This window comes from Stegodyphus dumicola, chromosome 8 (genome assembly GCF_044657685.1).
Source record: "Stegodyphus dumicola isolate Sdum_Otavi_A_Nest chromosome 8, ASM4465768v1".
In the NCBI taxonomy this organism is placed as follows: domain Eukaryota; kingdom Metazoa; phylum Arthropoda; class Arachnida; order Araneae; family Eresidae; genus Stegodyphus; species Stegodyphus dumicola.
The window spans coordinates 1,433,632-1,455,547 of record NC_140775.1 but is presented as its reverse complement, the minus strand read 5'-3'; the positions used below and the strand labels follow the sequence as shown (position 1 = coordinate 1,455,547).

The 21,916-nt window shown below is 31.8% G+C and overlaps 1 protein-coding gene across 1 annotated transcript in view; it reads right to left on the bottom strand.

Annotated features, from left to right (window-relative positions):
- Positions 1–5,371: 5,371 nt before the first annotated feature.
- The window catches only part of LOC146995617 (uncharacterized protein CG3556-like), a 103,090-nt gene continuing 86,545 nt past the window's right edge, over positions 5,372–21,916 (bottom strand). The window contains exons 9-11 of the mRNA XM_085821501.1: positions 17,122–17,290; positions 7,222–7,361; positions 5,372–5,729 (exon numbers count right to left, since the gene is read on the bottom strand). Of these exons, the coding sequence (XP_085677627.1) occupies positions 5,662–5,729; positions 7,222–7,361; positions 17,122–17,290 (377 nt within the window). The 3' untranslated portion in view covers positions 5,372–5,661. The remainder of the gene's footprint in view (positions 5,730–7,221; positions 7,362–17,121; positions 17,291–21,916) is intronic.

The window sequence follows — 21,916 nt, the reverse complement described above, 5'->3', positions numbered from 1 at the left end:
TTATGCCTTTAGTAAATCTGTATGCAATACATTTAGAATTATCAACAATTTTAAAGTTGTTTAAGTGCCGCTAAGCCTAATAATGTTTTTGATGGCGGCCATTGCTTGTTTACATTTGAAACAGCAGAATAGTGGATTTGTTGCCAATCTAGAGAAACTTATCTTCGCAACAACAAAGATAATGCCTTCATTTAATATTGCGAATTAAATCATGCTTAATCCTTTCTGGAATTTTTTCGAGGAAATAAGTGTTTAAGATTTACTTCGTAAATTTTAATGCAGATATTTTGAGTTTTTATGTATTTTTGCCTTGTCGCGAAGTGAGAACGGAATTAATTGAATGAAAAGTACTCAATCATCTGTGATGAACTGTTTCTTTTTTTGTTTTGTTTGCTTAATTTCTTTTATATATTGTTCTAGCTTTATTATAGTATTTGAATAGAACATACGGCAACTATTAGATAATTCTTTAAATGATATAAATTTTGTGCATTCTGAGTTATAATATGAACGAAATATAATACTGTTATGTAAACCTGGCGCCAGAGTGTCGCTATGGTAAACGAATAGAGTGAATTTTAAAGAATGCATTTATTCTATTGTGGTTTATGCGCTGTAGGCGAAGTAGATTTAATTCAATCCAATAAGTTTAAATGAAATGGAAGAAAAAATGCGTATAATTTAATATTCCGTACAAGGAAGTTATGCGGTGTACACATCAGATTTTTATAATAATTTTAATACACCCTTTAAAACTTGATGTGTGATTTTCATCACAGTTTACACAAACAAGAGGCTCCTCTTTATTATTCTTGCCTGGACAATCTCGATATTCATGATTTTGTGCGCAACGTACACAGCGGAGTTGGTATGATTAAATCCCGGGTTGGTATGATCAACATACACAGCGGGGTTGATGTAATAAATGTTGAGTATGATTAAAACTCTGACATTTATAACATTGTAGAAAGCCTTGACGCCCTGCGTATTCAACTATAGTGTTTTTTAAACCGCATAAATATTTTTCGTGATTAATATAATATTCTTAGACTCCTCTGTTTTTGGAATTGTAAGTAAAATAATGGGAGTTTAGAAACTCCTCCATTTCTTCTACGAGTCATTTGCTTGATGTCATCTAAATTTTCTTTAATTTCGTCTATCTCAGTGTTGCAAAGTGGACCTTTACTAACAACTTTAAGATTTCTGTCGTTGGCCTTTTTCTTAAGCATCTTTCACTCATGCATTGGATTTATGGCAGGTAGACTCAAGACGACGACGTGCTTCTCCCTCCGAATGATAATGACCAAATGTTATGCTTAATAAGTCATTAAATAAAAGGGGTATACTTATTCCAGTTCTAAATAAATTCCAGTTCTCCATTAAGAAGATGGAGAGATTACATGAAAAATAAACTGGAAAATGTTGAAGCTGGATAAAATTAGGTACTGTTTGTTCAAGTAGGATAGGAGTGGGTAAAATTAGGCTAAACTGTATGGACTTAAGTAAGATTTGAGCAAAGCCTAACACATATTAGAATTGCATGAATTATAAAATAACTTTCACACTAAGCTGAGAATAATAACGGAATGGATCAGTTGAAAACAGAACTTCGAAAGAATGAAAAGTGGGCTAATCTTTAGAATATGGCAACAGGTAGTTTGGCGAAATTTTGGTAAGGCGATAAAGGTTACTAGCTAGGACTTTAGCAATAATCTGAGAAGTACACAGTTCGAATCACAGATTATTTTGTCTCAGAGAAATGAGAGATCATGAGACATGTAATGTGACATTTTCCGGAAAATTCCAATGGGGATTTTAGCTAATAAGCATTTAAAAACAATTTCGTTGCTAAAGTGCAGAATCGCCCACTTATTTGTTTGGCACTTTTCAAAAGAGTAAGATGAATTCTACTTTTGTCAATTTTCTTTGACTGCTTAAGTGAAAATAGGTCGATGTGTACATGGATAAAGTGCAGGACCCGATTGTGCCCTTCATCCGGCCCTGCCGGATGTTTCTAAGAGGAATTTAAAAGCATGTGATAATATTAATAAATTTCTACAGTGAACAATGTGCAGTTTAAATTTTCATAAACATAGCTGGAAAGAAGTATTTGCCTTTTTTTCATATAAAATATGAAAGGAAATGCATATTACATATGAAATATGAAAGGAAATGCATTTCAATATATATATCATTTTTATGCATATAATCATTTTTATGCATACTTTAATTTTCATTATTGTTAGTTTGATGAAGAAAACTTCAAATGGTTTTTCTCATAAATTGCTTTTGAAATAGAAATAGATTTGTGAATAATTAATAGAGTTTATGCAATATTAAATGTACTAGTCTTTGGGAGTATAAAAAGTGAATTATTTATTTGAAAAAAATTACATTAAATAAAACCTCATATAGTGGTTATTTTCTTAAATGACCACCTTTGATAGTGACACATTTGTCAGGAGTATAATTAAATAACAGTACTTAAAATCACTCATAGTTTTGTCAGGCTACAGGAAACTGGCATTATCTGGAATTGTGGAGTTGATTGTTTTAGGAAAGTTTTCCCTGTGTAATCAGTTGATTTAGGTGCAGTAATTTTTACGTGGGTATGAATTTTGCAGAAGTAATTGAAAGTTTTTACAAGGCAATTAAAACCAAAGCTTTTCGAATCATGACTATTGTAAGGGCACTGTTTTAGCATTGCTTTCAAATATAGTTAGAGTAATATTTAAACATTATTTTTCATTAGTTATACTGCGGAAATGGTAGTTACAATTTTCTGCACTAAATTTATTTGTTTGTATAGATATTAACGCAAATAAAAAAACTGTTTGTGAACAAATGTAACTATATGTGCTATATCCGCTTAATTGCAATGAAAGTAATTTTAACTGCGTTTGTACGTATAAGACTGTACAGAAGATTTATTTATATTGCTAAATACTGCACTATATAAATTTCATTTGGCTTTGTAAATACAGGAAATGCTCAGCATGAGGTATTTTTATATTATATAATTTACTGTCAAAAACAATAGCTACCTTTTTCAGTAGTTTAAATTTTACTATTTAGAATTTTTATGGTTCAAAATAATATTTCTATACACTTTCTAAAGTATTATTTCTGTAATAAAAATCTAAATAACTTATACCTAAAACACTGGCCCACCAGCGCCCGAGCGGTAAAGTCGCTAAACACTGGTAGTTCGGTCCGAGGTTCAAATCCCGCGAAGGGGCTGGCTGCATGGGTGTTTTCGTGGATTTCCCTATGTGTAACGTGTATACAAGTAAGTTTACCTTAGAAAATCCTCCACGAAGACATCCTCCCCTTAGGCAGATAGCCCTCGAGGCTTTGCCGTAATTAAATAACCTAACCTAACCTAACCTAAAACACTGACTCAAATTTATTCCAATAATAAGTAAATTTATGTTTCTTTGAGATGATATATGAAAAACCTTTTGTAATAATAAATTATTAATATATATAGGTAAATGGTATTTTTTCTATAGGAATTTAGTTTCACTAATTATTTAATAAATAGATACTTATAAATATGTGTATATGAGTATATTCATATTTATTCAGAGAGATGGAATTTTTACAGTACGAAAGTTAATCTTTTTTACATCAAGAACTACATATAGTATAAATACCCTACGCTATGACATATTTCCTTAATTCCCGAACTATGCGTTGAGAATTGGTATTTGTTGAGACTTGTAAATTTAAAGTTCGTTTTGTTACAATATAATTTATTGTATTTTGAGTATTATTAAGTTTATTATATTTTATCTTCATGTCTCATTTATCTTCTGAGAGATACAGGTAACATTCAAATAAGGGGGTCGACACAGTGTTTGTATATTATTATTTCTTCACTACATTATATTCTAGGATTCATTCTTCTATGCAAAACATCTATGTGTATATGCGTGTCATAATAAGCTGCAGGGTGTTGCTATCAGTGGTAAGCAAGCTTTAAGGGGATAGCAAGTATGCTAAATTTGAACTCTATATTAAGTTTCTAATTTGCAAGTCCCTTATTCTTTTTGCTTTCTTTTTAATAGTGTTTCTCTTCCTGAAAATTAGGGTTTCTTCTAGTTTTGTTTTTAAATTTGGTTTAGTGCAATGTACGTAACTTAAAATTTAAGCAGATGCTAGAAAGTACCATCCCTTGGTAATATATTTCTCATTAGGTATCAAATTGTTAAACAAGATGATGTGATTAAATACCATTGTTTAATTTCCCGATTAAAGAATTTAAATACAAATATATGCAGTGAGATACAGTACTATATGTATATATTTATAATCAAATCAATAATATATATACAGTCAAAGTCATGATTCGCAGCCATCAAATGATATGTATATATATGTGTAATAGATTTTGTTAGTCGAATATAAGCAGCTGAATCCGTAATGAACAGCAAGAATTTTGATGGCTTAGAGATGTTGAAACTCCAATCCACAATAAATAAGAAATTTGGCAGTCAAGGTAGATTTAATTCAACTTTTCTTTCAGCAAATATGTTGCAGCCACAAACAAGTTGGCACATTATTTATGCCTATTCCAAAAATTTACGTTTTTGATATATTTGTAGTAAGAAACAAGGAGCAGACTGACTGCAGTTCAGCTAGGCCAAAGTGTAGAAAGCAAATGAGTTATGTTAAGGGTGAAATCTTAGTTCAGACTGAGCTAATTTTGGTTCTCGATGTATTTTTATTTGATAATTAATACTGCTGTAAAATTACTGTCGGCTGTTTTAGTTCCTTTTACAACATCCAATTATGTAAGAGTCATATGACATGAATTAATCTCGAAATGATGCAGTGCAGAAAGATTACTGTTTTTAGAATAGAGAAGGAAAATTAATTTTATGCTGCTAATTTAATCTTTTACATATTCTTTATTGTTCTTAAGTTTTTGTAATGTATAAAAATTTCAGTTTTGTGCAATTTTAAACATTATTTAAAAATTAAAATGCTTAATAAGAATATTTTCATCGTTTAAAACATTTTAGTAATTTGAATATACATGTCTACGGCCAATGGTTGCAAAAATGTTTCAGGTAAAGAGTTTTGTAGATACGGTGCAGCATATCATCGTCACTGTGAAACATTCTTAGCACTGTAAATTAACATAACTTTAACATAACATAACAAAATGTCAAATTTATCAAACTGCCGGCTTACTCTATTATGGCATAAAATTGGTGAAAAGCATGAAAATGAGTTAAATATACTTGAACTAAATCTGAAAATTAATTATTATCCGTTTTGTGATTTAACTTGGAAATCTAAATTGTAATAAAGTCATGTTTGTAAAATTTGATAACTAAAACGAAAAACAAGTGTTAAAAATCTATTATTTTTCAAATAAAATATTTTATTCCTTGAAGAAGTTTTCTTCTTCTGAAATTATGGCTTTTTACATTTAGTTTTTTTAATTGATAAATATATAAAATATAAATTTGCATATATATAAATAAATTTGCATATATATAAATAAAGATTCCGCTCTACTTTTATATTTATAATGGAAGCTTATTCGATTGGATTTTTATTGGAATTCGTATTTATATGTGGTCCAAATCAACGAATAGTTTCTTTTCACGATAAACATCTCTGCAATTTCTTCTGCAAATATCAGGTAGATTAGATATGCATAGTTTTGTACCACATTACTAAATACTCTTGATCTTGCAAAAGTAATCTATCAGGACCTGAATAAATAAAAAATAGAAATTCAACCATGAGTTCAAAGATTTCATAACTGAAATTACATGAATAATGTGCTTCTAAGATTTTAATTGCTGTTTCAAATGCACTTGAGTTTATGGTACCGAGACAGAAACATAGGTATAGAGGCTGTTCGCACATTTTTTAGACGATGTATATTGTATTCACAAAACTAAATTACATAAAATTCTTGTGTTTTAAATGTTCTATTTGACATCCCTTATTCTGAACTATCTTTCGACACCGCAATTTCCAGGATAATAATGCCTTTTGAAGTGGCAGAAGAGATATTCTATCCCATTCCTCCCGAACAGCTTTCCAGAGTCTTGTTAGGGTTTTGGAACAACATTTGGATAATGCAGTTTTTAAAAGTCCGAAAGCACAAAAATCCATAGGTGAGACATCGAGAGATTTAGTGGGGATATCAGTGAAGGGCATGGCCTTGATACCAGTTTTTTGTTCCATTTCTTTTAGGAAATTTACAGTGGATTTTGATGTGTGACTGCTAGCTTTGTCCTGATGGAGTCTCACGGATGGATGGCACTGTGGGTAAAGCGATGGTATTTCATTCAGAAAAATTGGCGATAAAATATGTTCCTGATAGTATTTGGAGTTAGTCTTGACATTTTTTTCCACTCTCTTTATTTTTAACTTGCCATTATAAGAAAAACCAGCAATAATCATGAATCCCTCAGAAAAACTTTCTTTCGATTCTTTGAACCATGTACTTAAATTTTTCCCCCTTTTATGATAATAAGTGGCTCTTTTTTTGTTATAATCATTTAAATACACCCATGCTTCATCTATTGTGACAATGTTTTTCCATTTTTCTTTGGATAAGTGTTTCTCATATAGAATTCTGCAGCGTGTCCTGCGTTGAGCGATATGCTTTGGAAGAAGACGATGCACATTGCGTTTTTTCGCTTTCTTATGATTTAAATCAACGTTTATCATTTTGTTTACAGTGAGCACCGAGCATTTTAATGATTTTGCAACTGTCCTTTGGCTAGGGGGATTTTTTTTAACATTAAACATCGTACCTTTGCAATAGTCGAAGATGTCCGTTTTTTCCTTGGATACTTGTTTGGAATTTTTGTCCTACTTGAGGCTCCAATTTGACGTTTCTTTCCTTTCTTGTTGATGATATTACCTATCGACGCTTTAGATATCACAAAACCATGACTCTCACATCGTTTTTGGATAACGGAGTATGCATATTTCTCTTCGGAAAGAGCGTAAATGTAGCCTTCGAACCACTGCTTTGTTAAATTCGCCATTTTGAATAAAAACAAAACTTTCAAACCACAGACGATAATTTTGACTTTTACAAACATAGTAGAATTGCAATTACTTCTTTTGCAGCAAACGATTTTTTATTACCGCTTATCAAAATCGTCTAAAAAATGTGCGAACAGCCTCTGTATAATCAAAAATTTAAACACATTAAAACCAAAATCGTGAAATAGAAATACTTACTCTCAGAGTAATGAATTGCTGCCGTTGAATTGCTTATTGGACCTTTATACAATATCCAGAATTTCCCGTCTTCGGGATCGTTGGTAATTTTCGCTATTTCATAAACGTACATTTTCCCGGCCACTCGTTTACTTTTGAACCTGAAAAAGATAAAGCATATTCACTTCATCTATAATTACATTCACAAATAGCATTAAAAATAAATTTGAGTTAAAACTATTTTTTTAAAGATTAAGCTGTTTATTCTTCCTAAATGCTTGGAATTTTCTCGCTAAGGACTTATTTCAGATTGAACTGTAGCGTTCGAAAGAAACAAATAGGATGATAATTTAAAAATGTTATTTTTCTAAAATCTATATCACGAAGGCATTTATAACGTGTAGCTCAAAAATCACCATGAAAAATGAACATAATTTAAATTTTGGTTTTAACCACATACTGCTTTTTATTTTTTCGATGCATGTGCTGCAAAATTGTGATGTCATCAAAAAGAATGATGGAAACTAGAATTCAGGAAGATTAAAATTTTATGTCAACTTTTCCAGCACTACTCATAGTCAAAAACATAGTTCTTATTCCTAATCCCAAAAGATTACTTTTATTTCATATAGACTGGATATTTATTTCATCCTCCCTTCTTTTAGTACGCTATTATTCTTTTAAAAATTTTGCATGTTATTTAGTGTAGGTAGGTCACTTCATAGGTTTGAGAATGCTAAAGTATTTTTCACCTCTCAATTCGTAGCTAACTGCTTTTCCATTTTATGTTATGTTAGCTCTTAAAAGTTTTGACGGAAATTTCCAGTTTGTAATAGCAGTATGAAACCATTAACAAATCATTCCTCGCTCTCGATATTCTTGATATGTTGATATATTAAAAATGGATACGTTAAATTATGTTCAGAATCGTTAATTAAACTCTATTTATACAAAGTTGAAAATCTTAGCAATTGATTAGTTTTAAAGTGTACACCTTGTTGCTATAGTACACCTTGTTGCTATAGTACACCTTGTTGCTATAGTACACCTTGTTGCTATAGTATCGGTAACCTTGTTGCTATAGTGTGCCAATATGATTCAAGGTGCCGCATAGTAGGAAACATTTGAAACAATTCGATTCCCACGGCACCGCATGCAGAGATAGGAAATGTAGGACAAAAATACAGATTTAGAGTTTGATTATATATTAATTATGTGTCATTTAAAGATATTTGTTAACATAAAAATAAAAAGCATAAAATATAACTATTCCTTCAATATAAATTAAAAAATTAAAATGTAGACATGGGACAGTTCTGTATCTTCCGTTCTACTGGGGCCAATTGACGAAATTCAAATTGCGTTTTTTATGTCTCGAAAGCGCGACTTAGGATATGTATTAGATTTATATATAGCATTGTTCTAATATAGATATTTTGATCGAAATCGGAATTTTTCTGAAATAACATACCATTTTTTTTATATATATTTCGATTCTACAACTCAAATTATGCCAAACTGCCAAGTTTTGTAAATTCGCAAGATTTTAAAAAATTAGTTTTCAAGATTTTAGCTGCTCAATGTTGATTGAATTTATATATTTATTTGATCTCTTTTTTTTATATTTAACTTATTTGATTCTTCCTTTCACATTGCGAAATTTAGGCTCTTTCCAAAAACATTTCGCGCATTTCTTATGATTTATTTTTAAATTTTGTACTTTTAAATAATTTTTATAAATTTTTCGAAAAACAATTTTGTTTACCATACAAAGTTTTACCATCATTTTAATGCAGATGTATTTCTAACAATACCTGCAAAAAATTACAATTTTTTATTAAAAATTTCCGAAGATAAACGTGAATTTATATATTGACGCGTTCTGAAATTTATCATATTTGTTGAAAGCGATAATAACATCAAAAGTGATTTTGGCACTTTGTTAAAATTATTTGATAGTAAGAACGATGTGACTTTTTTACTGCTCATGCACAAATTAAACAGAGAAAGGAAAATAGATTGCCATATATTAAGAAATTCGCCAAGGGAATTATTCTTGGCGCAAACTGAAAAAAAAAAAAAAAAAAAAAAAAAATATGCATCAAGATAAATTTTTGAATTTCTCCATAAATTTCGCATGAAATTTCACAAAATTTAATATTTAGGCCAGACATGAAATATTATTCCAGACATGAAATATTATCTAATTTATATTTAATATTTTTCAGACATGAAAAACTCAATTTGAATTTCGTCAATCGGCCCAGTAGAACGGGAGATATAGAACTGTCCCTTTTTGTTTTGCGTAGAGAGTACATATAGCATTAAATATTATGTATCTTTCACACATATTTATAAAGATAAGGAATAAATGGTATAATATATAAGTATTCCTTTAATAAAGAAAAATTTTAATTTTAATGCGAACCATGTCCCCGTACAGCTCTACTTAATATTGCAATATCAGGGGTAAAACTTTTGACTTTCAATTTGACATATGATGCTGAATATTCAGTTGTTAAACAACTTCTTTGTAGACACAAAATATTTTTATAGGAGAAAAGCTTTATTCACATAGATATGTAGAACCAAACGCCTAAAGCACAGCAAATGCGATTTTCTTCAAACAATTAAATCTCTCCGGCACTAACATCCAACAATTTAAAATAGATTGTTTTATCGTTAGAGTTATCTTCCAGATTTATTTGTATTTCATAAATTTTGCTGTCCATAATTGTGAAGATGTTAATTCAATAAGTTCCATTTCAAAATTATCAACTTCCATCCACTCAAAAATTGACAAAGCGGATGGAATTATTAATGGATCTATTAAATATGGCTTGATTAAGAAAAATATACGCATACAAGCTTCAAAATCTTTGCATCTTTTGGAAAATTCTCCCTTACATGCTTCAACGTAGGTTTGAAATTCACCTTTGTCTGAGATGGATGTATTTGAGAGAGCTTTACATTTGGGAAGAATTTATAAGGGCTAAAATTCCATAAGTGGGGTTAGTTAGCGCCAAACTACATTGGCCTTCAAAATTTGGCGATTTTTTTAGGTGGCAATGAAAGCACTAAAATGTGATTTTTAAACTTCAACAGAATAGTAACGTTTAAGTTTTGCAGTAGTGAAAAGCCGTTATTTTATGTAAATAGAATAATAAAATGAGATGATAAAATACTAGATTAGTAACACAAAGTCCAACAGCTTTGCAAGTAAAAGCATAGTCCTATATATATATGTAATTCATCATAAAATAATAGAATGAACAATTCTTGTAAATAATTATTAAGTAAATAAATGTATTATGTTACCGTGAAAGACCGAAATTGGAGAATGTCGACTTTCACCGGAGAATGTCAACATTCACCAAATACTTCGGTAAAAGATTGAATATTTCTTTACATTCCTGTACATTCGGACCCTCACCGGTGTATGTCGATAATCACAGATATGCTCTGGTGTAGGTCGAAAATAGAGGAGTATATGTACACGCTGCCATTCCAAAAGGAAGTGTTCCACAAATAAATGCAGTTGTAAAAGCAAGGGCCTCTTATTCAATTCAAAGTGTGATAATAGTTTAAGTTGTTGCAATAAATAAGATTTGAATCGCATAATTTGGTAAGTTTATAACTTCTATTATTTTCCTTTCTCATTTTGAATGTACTGTGCGTTTTAAGTTCTTATATTCTTAAGTTTTTATTCTGAGTCTCAAGTGCGTTTTTTCGCGAATGAATTACGGAGAAGGAAATATAATATTCTTATATGTTCAACATTCCCCATTAGTACATGGTGAATGTCGACATTCACCGGTGTAAGTCAGAAATAAGAGTATTTGGAAAATATTTCGGACATAACCAAGCGACTATGTGAATGTTGCCATTTACGGTGAAAGTCGACATTCTCCAGATTTCGGTGTTTCACCGTAACATATACACTTATCAGATCAGAGCACTCCGAAGTCAGTTTTAAACGTAAACAGAAGTAACAGATATTCAAGTTACTATCGTCGTGGAATACAACACACTAAGCAACTTTCGTTCAAAGCTTTAAATATTCCACATCTTTCGATTGCCACATGCAAGAAACAAAACTAAAAAAAAAAAATAATTAAATAAAATTAAATGAAAACATTCATAAATTATAAACTTCACGTCATATGAAATCCAACATTCTCCCACCAACAACAGCCTAACCTTCTGCAAATATTTATATAAATATAATATTTAACTTATATATAACAATAATATTAAACAGTAAAACTTTTAAAAACAAACACAGTATTTCAAAATTAAAATTAAAAAAAAAAAAAAAAATCTGGCTACACTAAATTCGTGCTCTTATAGTTACCGAAATAAAGCTCTAGGTTTGCCACAAGAAAACATACTATAGCAGAAAACCACAACCAAATTAAAATCGCGCCAAGTAAAAAACTCTTGTCAAGCTTGGCGCTCAAACCGATTATGGAATTTTAACTTTTATCACGCGAAAATATATTTAATTTTGTAGCAAAGCCTTTCCAACATTCAAAAGGTTCAAGTCACTGTTTGGGCCCTTTCGTTGCAATCCTTAGTTCATTGATATTTAGCTATATCAGTTAAAAACATTAATTTGCATTACCATTCTTTTTTGTTCAATTCGGGAAAATGTTCATTCTTCTCCTTAAGAAAAACTTCAATGTGTTCCATGCATGATACAAACTTATTCAAGACATTACCTCAACTAAACCAATGAATATGGCTGTATTAAAGGCGATCCACATATTCGCTATCCATTTCTTCTAAAAAAGATTTAAATTTCCTGGATACCAATGAAAAACGAGACTCTATGAATTAAGTGTTTTAGCAACAGTGTTTAAATACGTAGATTTTAACAGAGCTTTAATCTAAAATACTGAACATCATAATTTTTCTTTCGAATTAAAGATGCAAAAAATAGCATAAAATTACACTCATATCCAAATTTACTTCTACGTATCCCTATATAATGATATTCCGTGAAATATCCAATTGATGAAAAGCATTTTTCTCCGAACTTCATGGTATTATCCAAATAAAAGTTACCAACGAGTTTCTGACATGCAAATCAATACATTACATCATCAAACGATGAAATAATCACTTTGTGCAAAATGAATATTTGAGTTAAATTTTGCAATACATAGTTTCACTTCATTGTGTAAGGGGTTAAAATTCCATAATCGGGGTAATCGCTAAGCTTGGCGAGAGTTTTTTATTTGATGCCATTTTGATTTGGTTGTGGTTTCCGACTGTATGTTTTCTTATGGCAAACCTAGAGCTTTATTTCGGTAATTGTAACAGCGCAAATTTAGTGTAGCCAGATGATTTTTTTAAAACTTTAATTTTGAAATACTGGGTTTGTTTTTAAAAGTTTTACTGTTTAATATTATATTTATATAAATATTTGCAGAAGGTTAAGCTGTTGTTAGTGGGAGAATGTTGGATTTTTTATGACGTGAAGTTTATAATTTATGAAGGTTTTCATTTAATTTTATTTAGTTAATTTTTTTTTTTTTTTTTTAGTTTTGTTTCTTGCATGTGGCAATCGAAATATGTGGAATATTGAAGCTTTGAACGATAAGCTTTGAACGAAAGTTGTTTAGTATGTTGAATTCTACGACGATAGTAACTTGAATATTTTAATTAGTTTACGATGTTGAATACGCATAATTTGCTATTCTGTTTAGGTTTAAAACTCACTTCTGATCTGATAAGTGTGTATATTTATTTACTCAATAATTATTTCTTTGTTTTAATCATCTAGTATTTTATCATCTCATTTTACTATTCTCTTTACATAAAATATTTTGATTTGGATGATTTTTTACGTGGTAAAATTATCGGCCGTCTGGAATGTGGGCGTACCCAACTGGAAGTATCAGACGAACTTAGAATTGCCCAGAGTATCATCTCCAGGCTTTGGCAACGATTCCAAGATGATGGTAATGTGAGTAGACGTTAAAGCACAGGTCGCCCCAGAGTTACAACGCCGAATGAGGACCGGTATTTGGCAGTTACTGCCAAAAGAAACAGGCGGAGCACGGCCTCAGATCTGTCTCGTCAGCTCTCTTCAGCCACTGGTACGACAATTTCAAGGCAGACTGTGTACAGACGCTTAGGGCAGATTGGTCTATATGCTCGTAGACCTGTCAGATGCGTTCCACTTACTGCAACTCACTGTCACCTGCGGTTAGCGTGGAGTAGAGAGCATGCATTGTGGACACTGCAACAGTGGGCTTGTGTGATGTTTTCCGACGAGGCTCCAGGTACCTGTTACCACCAAGAAAAAATCATTGAACGACACCGTTACGGTGGTGCAGGAGTGCTCGTTTCGTGTGGAATTATTCTGGGTTTCAGAACTGACCTCCATGTTCAAATTGGAACCATGACAAGCCAAATCTATGGGGACGTCATTCTTGAACAACATGTACGTTTGTTTCGGGGCGCCATGGGCGCACAATTTGTGTTTATGGATGACAACGCCCGTCCTCACCGTGCAAACATCGTAAGCGAATGCCTTCAATCGCAGGATATCACCCGTATGGACTGGCCAGCATTCTCACCGGACTTGAATCCAGTACAGCACGTGTGGAACATGCCTGGCCGACGAGTTGCAGCCCGTCAACCTTCTCCTACAGTCTACCGGAACTTCGGAGAGCATTGCTTTTTGAGTGCTGCAATATCCCCCAAGATCAGATCGATAATTTGATACTCAGCATGCCTAGGCGTTATACGGACTGTATTGCATCGTCTGGGAGACATACAATGTATTAACAATCATACCAACCATGTAATATTGGTTTTTTGTAAATAGGTTTTTTTTTTTTTTTTTTTTTTTTTTTTTTTTTTTTTGTAATTTGCTCCTGGGAGAAAAAATCGCTAATTTTTTTAATAATATCAAACATATAGAATCTTTTTTTTATCTTTACCTTTTGTTTAATAAATAAGCTTTACAAACAAGTCAAATTTGTTTTGTTTCTAACTCTTCCTTTGCCTGATTTTGCATTATCCTTAATTTATGGACATGAGTGTATTATTTGAAAGAATCTGTAAAGTGGCTAGTCACCGGTTGGGTGCTACTTTGGTAGACGGTTGCACGGATTTTTGGCGATTTACGTTGGCCGAATTCTTGGCGCGATTTTTACAAACGTCAGCCATCTTGAAAAACGCTGCTTTTACGCATAGTAAAGTATTCGAAACTTAAAAAATAAATAAATAAATATCGTTAAAAGTAATGGATTAATTTTTTGTTGAAAATGTCATTTTTTAAGATGGCAGGCAAGTGTAAATAAATACATTTACTATGAGTATAAAATACTAAAGTAAGGTTATTATTACTTTCATATAGCAAAGAAGAGAATAAAAACACCTCTATAAAAACATTGGGCCAACGTTTAATTAGATTAAAATGTTACTGAAATTGAATATCGAATTAAAAACCATCATACCAACATTTAAAAGAATTAGAATATTATTAAATTCAAATACTTTAAAATACGTTATATAGAATATAATTAACATTAAAACATATGGACAATAATTATCTCAGCAATTTCTGAAAATAGTGTATTAAATTTTTTAACAAAAATTGAAGTATACAATTATAAAATAAAAGAAAAATATGTACTTACATTTTTTTGAGTGTTTAGCCTGTTGTTTATTGATAAGTCCCACAATAAAAAATCAGAATCATAATTTAGATAACATCTTTGAAGGAATTCGAAGATATAAATTAAATTTTAAAACGGCGCGGAAATGCACAAATTGTCAGTAACCAATGAGGGAGCTGATTACAGCTCGTTAATGCACAAATATTCTATAACCAAACAGAGAGCTTATTACATCACGGCTAGAATTAAAATTATTTAAAAATCATACATAATAAAATCATTTTTAAAAAAATGCAAAATTAAATTGTATTTTAATATTTAAGAGCCATAAATAATGTTTAAAACATTAGATTAAATTTATACATATTAAAACGAATTACTTTTAAAGTAAGGTGACGTCATTGATTACATCATCCACAACATAAAATTTCATAAAATATGATAAACAATAAAATTTTTATTTCAAATAAAAATGCAAAATTAAATTGATTTTTAATATTTAAAAGACATAAATAATATTTTAAACGCGGAATTTATGCACAATAAAACGCACTATTTTTTCAATAAAATGACAACAAAGTATCGGTTACCATAAATAACTTATCCAGCAATGGGTTTACCATAAGTTGTATTACTCGCGAAAGGAAAATCGCCAAAAAATCGCCAAAATCCGTGCAACCGTCTACCAAAGTAGCACCATCGGTTGTTTGGAAGTGGGACAGATAATCCAGCCATTGTTTTAAGACAGGCAATCTCTATGCTATAGAAACAATGTCAGAATTCTGAAATTGTTGCACATAGGCCTGCAAAGGTCGTAAAAGAATAACAGCTGCTTCACAAGATCGATATCTAGCAATAACTGCCTGTCATAAAATGAAACTCTTTATTAGTACATTAAAAACAATCAATGATTTTATCTGACTCAGTTCTCTGTTTAGGCTAAGTTTTACTTGGGGAATATCTGTCTTATTAGCATATCTGATGATATAGAGTTTCGCATTGGGAATACCTCCAAGGGAAAAATTAAATTTAGGCCTGATAAGAGTGATCAAAATTCAATACACATATTTCTCTTTTGATGTTTATTAAATATGGTAATAATGCATAATTAACGTAGTAAACAATTAATAAACTAATAGTCAATTACTGTATAAATATCTTTATTCTGTGCCTTTGCGGTAGTTTTATACATTATTTGAAATAGCCTATTTAAATAAAACATACTTAAGCGGACTCCTACACTTTAAAACCCATAAGATGTCCCAATAGGTGACTGTTGCGAGAATTGGGATAACTTATTTATTTTAAAAGCAATTACTACCAACGTTTTACAGATGACTACATAATATAACTACTTTCTGAAATAGTAATCAGAAAGTTTGTGTTGCCACAAATATTCTTATAATTTAATCCGCTTTTTAACAAAAGGTTCCGTCATGTTTCCACCTTGCACGCGCACTTTAAAACATTCTGTTGCATAACTTAATTCCATATTTAATATATAGCTTTTATAACATTTGGAAACTACCGTGAACCAAAAATTTTAAGAATTTCATGTTAAATTTTTATTTTATTTTTAGTTGAGTTTATAAAATGTATTTTATTAAAAAAATCTGTAATGCTTTCGTCCATAAAATGTTTTAATAATAAAATATTCATCAGATTGTTGGTTCAGTTAGAAAATAGTGCCCATATAAATAATTCTATCAAATTTCAAATATGTACCATCAGCCATTTTTAAAATATCATGCGCGCAAGGTGGAAACACGGCGAAATATTTTGTCACAAAGAGGATTAAATTACAAAAATATTTGTGGCAACACAAACTTTCTGGTTACTAGTTTCCAAAACAGCTATATTATGTAGTCAGCTGTAAAAAGTTGGAAGTAATTGCTTTTAAAATAAATAAAATATCTCAATTCTTGCAACAGTCACATATTCGAAGATCATGAGGGGTTTAAGGTGTATGAGTCCTCTTAAAGAATTGACATTTTTGACTTGTGGTGAAAAGGTAGGAATGGATCAGTAAACATCAAGATCCACAGCGTTGTAAACATCGGACGATTTAAATTTATAAAATAAATAAGCATATAAATAAGTATATAAATAAGCAGTTAAGTTAATTTGTTTAATTCAGTTATTAAAATTATCGTCTACTTATAATATGGTACTGACTGTTTTGCCGTATAAAACATTCAGAAGCCATTTCTTAAAATAACATTAAACATTTTTATTTGACGGCTTAATATTAGCAGTGTTGGAGAATATTGTTAAAATAAATTCTCACTTATATTTATCGTCAGCAGCTTCCGCAATTTCCATTATCTCATATGCTGTGATATTTGCAGGAACTCTAAGTGACAAGGTGTAGATGATGTCCTTTTCGTCTCCAACATACAATGAATATTGCACTCTCATTTTGGGTCCCAGTTTATTCTCAATGTCAGTCACTTGGCCTGTTGAATGTTAAAAAATATTGCAATCATATGGGCACATATATTTACTGACATGACAATGCAAATGTTCCTGGTTTTTGACGACAGCATATTTTTTAATTATCAGTGCATATTTTCGGCACCTTGCCAAATTCATGAAACTTAAACATCTTTACACTGAAAACAAACCACGGTACTTTTCCGTTTTGCCGGCATAGGACATAAAGTCACCAATAATTGTACAACTGATGCCAAACGGTATATCCTCGCTGGTAACCTTTTACGCCTCATTTTCAAAACAAGTCGTAGCCATTTCTTATCAGATTGATTGTTTCTTTCTATACTGACATACAATTACATAGAATGTTTACCAGATAGTTTCATTTTTATGCCCGCCGTCATTAAGTCAATTAGGATGCAATCACACCGCTCACCCGAAGGCGAAATATAGAAAAGTCAAGGGTTAAATTCACCAGTTCTAATGAGAATGCACTAGCGAAGTAAGGCACTGCGGTTTTACATAATTTCTGAGTAAGCTATTCGTACGAATTGACATAATTCTTGCATTTAAACTTGTATTCCGAATTCAGATTTAGCTTGAAATTAATGTAGATAATTATTGAGAGAATTAGATTTTTGTAGCGTAGTTTACGTGAGATGAGATCACGTGGGATCACGTGATATGAACCGGCGAATCAGGAAGTTGAACCATGAAAGCATTGTAAATTCTTAATTTAATGTCTTTTTACAAATTTATTGTCTTTATTTATTGGCTTTTTACAAAATTTTAAACGATATTAAAATGTTTATACCTTCAAAAGAAAAAAATCTCAGAACTAACATTTGTTAACATATTTTATGTGTATACTCTATGTTGTCGCCAATAAAGTCTGCTTGGCGAGATTTGCGTCGGCGAAACGGAAAAGTACCCAAACCACTCTAACGATCTAGCTCTATGGTAAAAATCAAGTTTTATTTAAAAATAATAAACTTTTTACATGCGTCTCTCTTTGCGAGTAGAGTATAAAATTTTAGAAAATAATTTAAATAAGCATTAAGATAATAATACAATGCATAAAACACAAGTTAAAAAACCTGAAAATGTATTTAGATGGAAAAGATGAGATTTTTGTTTTCAGTATGATTCCGATGATATGCATAATGCACCTGCCGATTTGTCTAATTATATCTACATATATTCATGCATATATTTAATAAATTTACAAACACACATAAAGGATGTTTCTGAAAGGAGGAACAAATTCTTACTTGCAATTAAAGTGTTACTTCTCATAAAAATTTTTAAAATTATAAAACTTAAAAAAAAAGACTTCTTTGATTTTAAAAATGATTATGAGCTAAAGTATCAAAACAATTTGAGAATATATATCGTCTATCGTCAAATGCGCCCAAGCTGACATATCTGATTTCAACAGAATAAATTTATTGATGTTTCGAGAGAATTTTCTTCATTGTCAATTTAGAATGCTCATTACTAAACAGATAATGCTTACAATCATTGCGCAGGAGCAAGCTTTTTCACAATACATCTAGATATAAATTTAGCAGTTTCTTCTATTCTCTGTCAGTTATGAGACTATACGTCTTTGCTCATAGGCAAGAGTCTCTGAGAATTCATCTTTCATGTTCCTCAGTCATTTTTTTCTTAGAGGAATATGGAAACCGGTTCTTAAAGAAATTAGGTAAATCAAAATAATCTTTATTTTTTACCACTTCTTCATATATATCATCTGTTTTAATTTCATAGCATAACAAATATGTCAGTAAAGAGTAATTTTGCATTTTTTTTCTATGTGAAATCAAAATGAAAGTCATAAATAAGGGTTTAACTAACATCTAATACGCGCATCCGATATCTGTAGGTCGATCTAACTCTTAAGTGCTGTTTTCTTCATGTTTATGCTGAAAAATCATCACTAAATATCGTAATCGTAATCATCACTAAATTAAAACTAATTATTATTATAATCATCACTAAAACTTAAAACATTAACAGAAATATTGTTCATTCTTTCAAATTTTTCAATTTGAATGAAAAGGACGATTTTTAAAAAACACGTTTTTCATTTGTAGGGTTTATATTTATTTTAACTAACATTTATTTTAAGTTTAAACTATCTTTCCTGTCAATCCTTACTTTCCCCTGGAACTGCCAATGCCAGAATATGTAAATTTGAGTAGAACGCGCAAGCATTCAAATTATCAGCGGAAGTAGTATGATTTAAATAGAAGGAAACAAGTTCGGTGAGAGAGAGTTATTCTTACTTAGCGAGCGCGGAGGTAGTTATAGAGATTTGAAAAACCCCGCGTTGCGGCCTATGTGCTTGGCGGGAAGTAGTTGCAATTGTTCCAGTGAGCTTCAAGTCTGCTGAATTAGCAGCCGTATTGTAAAACGCGGTGAGTTAGTTATTTGAGAGAGCCTCGTAGTTAGAATATTGTCTTTAATTTCTTTTCAGGTTTTTATTTTTATTTTGACTGCCGAGTTGGCACCGTTTGTAAGCGTCAAGAGAACGCAATTGTAAATTAGTACGTTGAATAAAAAGGGACTTAAACCCTTCACAAGCTTCTATCTTTTATACAAGTTTTCACAGTCACCTCTTGGTTGCGTGCAAGTTGGAGGCTCGCAACGTTATATTGGCGCCCGAACACTTATCGAACTGAAATGGCCGAAAATTGGATGGAAGCCGCTGGACAACACCAAGAAATGACAACTCAGTTGGAAGGATTTGGATACCTGGTCCAGACTTTGAGAGCGTCAATCAAGCCAAACGTCCATTTCGACGGAAAAAATTCGGTGGCGGTATTTCTAGAAGGTCTAGAAAACCACTTTCAGCTCTACCCTGTTCCTGAAAGACAAAAAGTTGCCATCGCCACATCAGCACTAAGAGGACAGGCCGCGCTATGGTGGTAAAATATAGGCAAATTTTTATTAGGGGAATTTGGAAGCCAGACATATACATTTGAAAATTTCAAAAAATCGTTAGTAAAGGCCTTCCCCATAGTGAAAGTACGCGCACGGCTGGAAGCCGAGCTATATAGTTTCTATCAACGGGATACAGCACAATTGACGGACTTTATTTTACGAAAAATCAAGCTAACGGATATGTTGTATGGGAAAAAACCCGATGCGGAGATTATTGAAATAATATTACCAAGATTGTTACCCGCTGTCCAAGACTACTTTGAAATTAGAAACCCAACCACATTGCAGGAACTTTTCGAATTGGCGGTGAAGTTTCAAAATCGCAGAATCGCGGAAAGAGCGAGAGGGGAAACATATTCTCAAAGTACCAGAAGGAAGGAGGAAACAAGAAATGGAAATCGCTCATATGGGGGAAAGAACTATCAAGCTAACGCATCGAAACTTGAAGGGCGAGGCCCAAAAAGAAAATTTGAAAATAAGCATCCGCGTACCCAGAAGACACAGATTGAAAGGAAAGCTTTAAACGACTAGAGGGGCCTGTGAAAGGGAGGGTCCAGACCCCGGAAGTTTTAGAAAAACCCTCAAATAGACATCTAAATACAGTCATCGTAAAAAACTCACAGCTACCAATTATACAAGTCCTGGTTGGCGATGTACCAGTAGAAGCCCTCATCGATACAGGGGCAGAAGGCAATTTCATGAGTGAAAAGTTCTTCAAAAAGAATTTTTATAGAATACGACTCTTTAAAACCAGAAATACGGAAATTATAGCGGCGCAAGGAAAAACATGTCACTGCATCGGGAAAGTAGCATTAAACGTACAGGTAAAAGAGGAAAATCTCAAAGTATTAATTTTTGTGGTGAAACACCTCCAACACTCTCTTATTTTAGGTATGGACGTTTTAAGGGCCGCGAGGGCCAAATTAAATTTTCAAGATAGTTCCGTGGTGCTGGAGATGGACCAGAGGGTGGTGGAACCGGTGGAGACACCTGAATTGGACCTTAGCCATTTGAATGACCAGGAAAGTAAAGCAATACAGCAAGTGGTGAGTAATTTTTCTCATTTGTTTTCAGAAAAGCCGGGAAACTGTCAGATTGTAACTCACAAGATTCAATTAAATGCCGAAAAACCTTGTAGGACTAAAACTTACCGCTATGACAAACAAAAAGACGTAATCATCGAAGAACATATTCAGGAGATGTTAAAGAATAAAATAATAACGCCCATAAATAGTGAATACGCGAGTCCAGTCGTACTATGTAGGAAAAAGAATGAGTTTCCTCCTTCGGATAAAAGGGCTTGGAGGTTTGCTATCGATTATAGAAAACTAAATAGCATAACTAAATTCCCAGTTTACCCTTTGCCGGTTATAGACGAGATCATTAGACAGATCAAATCGACGAGATATATGTCTACTTTGGACTTAACGTCTGGCTACTATCAAATAGCTATGAGACCCGAAGATATACATAAAACCGCGTTTATAACAAAATCGGGCACTTATGCATTTTTACGCATGCCTTTTGGGTTGTGTGGGGCCCCGTCAACATTCCAGAGAGCTATGGACATTGTTCTAAAGCCTGTCCTAGGAAAATCAACTTTAATTTATCTAGATGATATAATTATAACGAGTAGTACGTTGGAACAACACATTAGTGATCTCGAACAAGTTTTTAAATTATTAAAAGAGGCCGGTCTTACA